At 65.5% G+C, this 2,161-nt stretch overlaps 2 protein-coding genes across 2 annotated transcripts in view; both read left to right on the top strand.

Annotated features, from left to right (window-relative positions):
- LOC102035392 (hyaluronidase-3) overlaps positions 1-881 on the top strand; it is a 2,925-nt gene extending 2,044 nt beyond the window's left edge. Inside the window, exons 2-4 of the mRNA XM_005422530.2 lie at positions 2-107; positions 211-300; positions 429-881. Coding sequence (XP_005422587.1) covers positions 2-107; positions 211-300; positions 429-782 — 550 coding nt within the window. The 3' untranslated portion in view covers positions 783-881. The remainder of the gene's footprint in view (position 1; positions 108-210; positions 301-428) is intronic.
- A 408-nt stretch (positions 882-1,289) lies between these two features.
- Positions 1,290-2,161, top strand: part of LSMEM2 (leucine rich single-pass membrane protein 2) — a 3,587-nt gene continuing 2,715 nt past the window's right edge. Inside the window, exon 1 of the mRNA XM_031058240.1 lies at positions 1,290-1,311. Coding sequence (XP_030914100.1) covers positions 1,290-1,311 — 22 coding nt within the window. The remainder of the gene's footprint in view (positions 1,312-2,161) is intronic.

The following is a 2,161-nucleotide window of genomic DNA, read 5'->3' as shown; positions in this document are numbered from 1 at the left end:
GGCTGCGCGAGGCCCTGCGTGTGGCCGCCCGCGGGGCCCACGGCCTCCTGCCCGTGATCGCCTACTCCCGCCTCTCCTTCCGCCGCTCCGCACGTTTCCTGCAGCTGGTAAGCACTGTGGGGTGCTGGCCACGGGTGCCATGCGGGGCTCTGGTTGGCGCAGGGACAGAGGCCGTGTCCCCCAGAGGGGTCACGTCTGCGTTCCTGGCAGGCTGACCTGGTGCACACCATCGGGGAGAGCGCGGCGCTGGGAGCGGCTGGACTCGTGCTCTGGGGAGACCTGTCCTACTCCCACTCGGCTGTGAGTATGGTCCCTGCAGCACCACAGGCTGTGGGCTGTATGGGGTGGCCACATCCCCTGTGCCCACCAGGGAGGGCTGGCCAGGTCTCTGTCGCTGGGCCGGGTTCTCACTGGTGCTTCTTCCCCAGGAAAGCTGTGCCAACCTGCGCCACTACCTCGTGTCCACCTTGGGTCCCTACGTGGCCAACGTGACGGCAGCAGCCCGAGAGTGCAGCTACGGGCAGTGCCACGGGCACGGGCGCTGTGTGCGCCGGCAGCCCCAGGAGCTGGGCAGCCTCCTGCACCTCAGCCCCGGGGCCAACCCGTGGGCTGCTTTCCGCTGCCACTGCTACCATGGCTGGGCAGGGGAGGGCTGTGCCCAGCAGGGATGGCTCAGCCCTGCCACCTCCTGCCAGGTGCCCGCCCATGCTCACAGCCTCTATGGGCACAAGGATCTCACATCCTCTGACACCTGCCTGCCGCAGGGCACGTGGGGCTGGTGACAAAGGCCAGGGACCGCCATGGTCCCCTACCCCAGCAGTGCTGCTGCTGGCACTTTCTATGGTCTCATTAACCTAAATAAATTCTCCTGGCACAGCTAGCATGGTCTTTGTGGGCAAAACTGGGGGACTCTGTGGTGTCCCCATGCTGGGCACAGTTGCCATTGCTGCTGAGAGGCAGCACAGCCCCCAGTTTGGCTCTGGATGGGTCCAACAGTGCGTCAGTTTTCCTGAATGGGCTCCCGTGGGCTGGCAGCCGCTGTACCCTGGGAAAGGGGGCATGGGGCACTGCCACAACCTGCTGTCCCTTTGCCACTGGCACTGTGCTGCCTGCAGCCCTGTCCACGCCACCAGGCCCCCCTCCCCACAGCTATTTTTTTCTCCCCCCAACCGTGTTTCTCACTGTCCTATTTTAAGCGGCGCAGTTGGCGCACCGGGAGCCCAGTGCCCAGCTCCTGGGGGCCCTGCACCACCTCACTGCCCGCTCACGCTGCCCAGGCACAGGCAGCCATGCCCAGGGAGGCTGCAGAAGGTACTCTGGGGAGTGGGCTTGGGGCTGGCGGGGGCTTTGGCACCCCAGGGGATACCGGGTGATGCAAGGCTGTGGGGTTGGGATGGGAGCAGTGGACAGATGGAGCCCTCTGCCATGGGGGCTGTGGGCAGAGATGCCTGCCCAGGGAAGAAGGGGGTCCTGCAGGGCTGCAGGTGTAGGGCAGCAGGGTTTGGGGAGGGTACAGGCAGCTGGCACGCACAGCCCCCTGCAGCAAACCTACGTGACCAGCTGTCCCCCCGCACCGGGGGCAAGTGGGCACAGGGGTGATGTGGGTGTCTGTGCAGCAGTCCCTGGCCAAGGGTAGGGCTGTGGGGAGGGTCTGAGGGGGCCCTGGGTACCGGCTGAGGCCCCCCAGCCCTGATGCCTGCCAGCCCTGTGGGTGACACACAGTCTGGACAGCAGCAGCACGGCGCCACGCTGCCCTGCGACATGCCACTGACCCCGGGAGGGATTGGGAGCGGGCACGCTGCCAGCCTGCCATGCTCTGCCAAGGGCACAGTGCGTGGGCCCTGCCCACTGCTCAAAAATACACAAACACCTAGAAAATAATCTTTTCCCTCTACCCCACTGCAGGCATCGTTGCTTCCCAAAACAGTGCTGGAGCAATGCCTACTTCCAAAAAGCCTTTTCAGTCCCGTGTGACGTGCTCACTAGGGCAATGGGTACCAGGACCCCCTGGCACAGCATACACCCCACATCTCCATCTGTGCACCCCCAAGCAGCACAGTACCTGCAGGGCAAGCCGGGCCACATGGCAGACTGGCACTGCCCTGCACCTGCCCACCAGCTTCCAGCTGGCCCTTGGAGCCCCAGCCAGTCCCACCACGCC

The sequence above is a fragment of the Geospiza fortis genome, unplaced genomic scaffold, assembly GCF_000277835.1.
Source record: "Geospiza fortis unplaced genomic scaffold, GeoFor_1.0 scaffold78, whole genome shotgun sequence".
Classification (NCBI taxonomy): Eukaryota; Metazoa; Chordata; class Aves; order Passeriformes; family Thraupidae; genus Geospiza; species Geospiza fortis.
The sequence above is the reverse complement of the archived record's forward strand: the minus strand, read 5'-3'. Positions and strand labels throughout refer to the sequence as shown.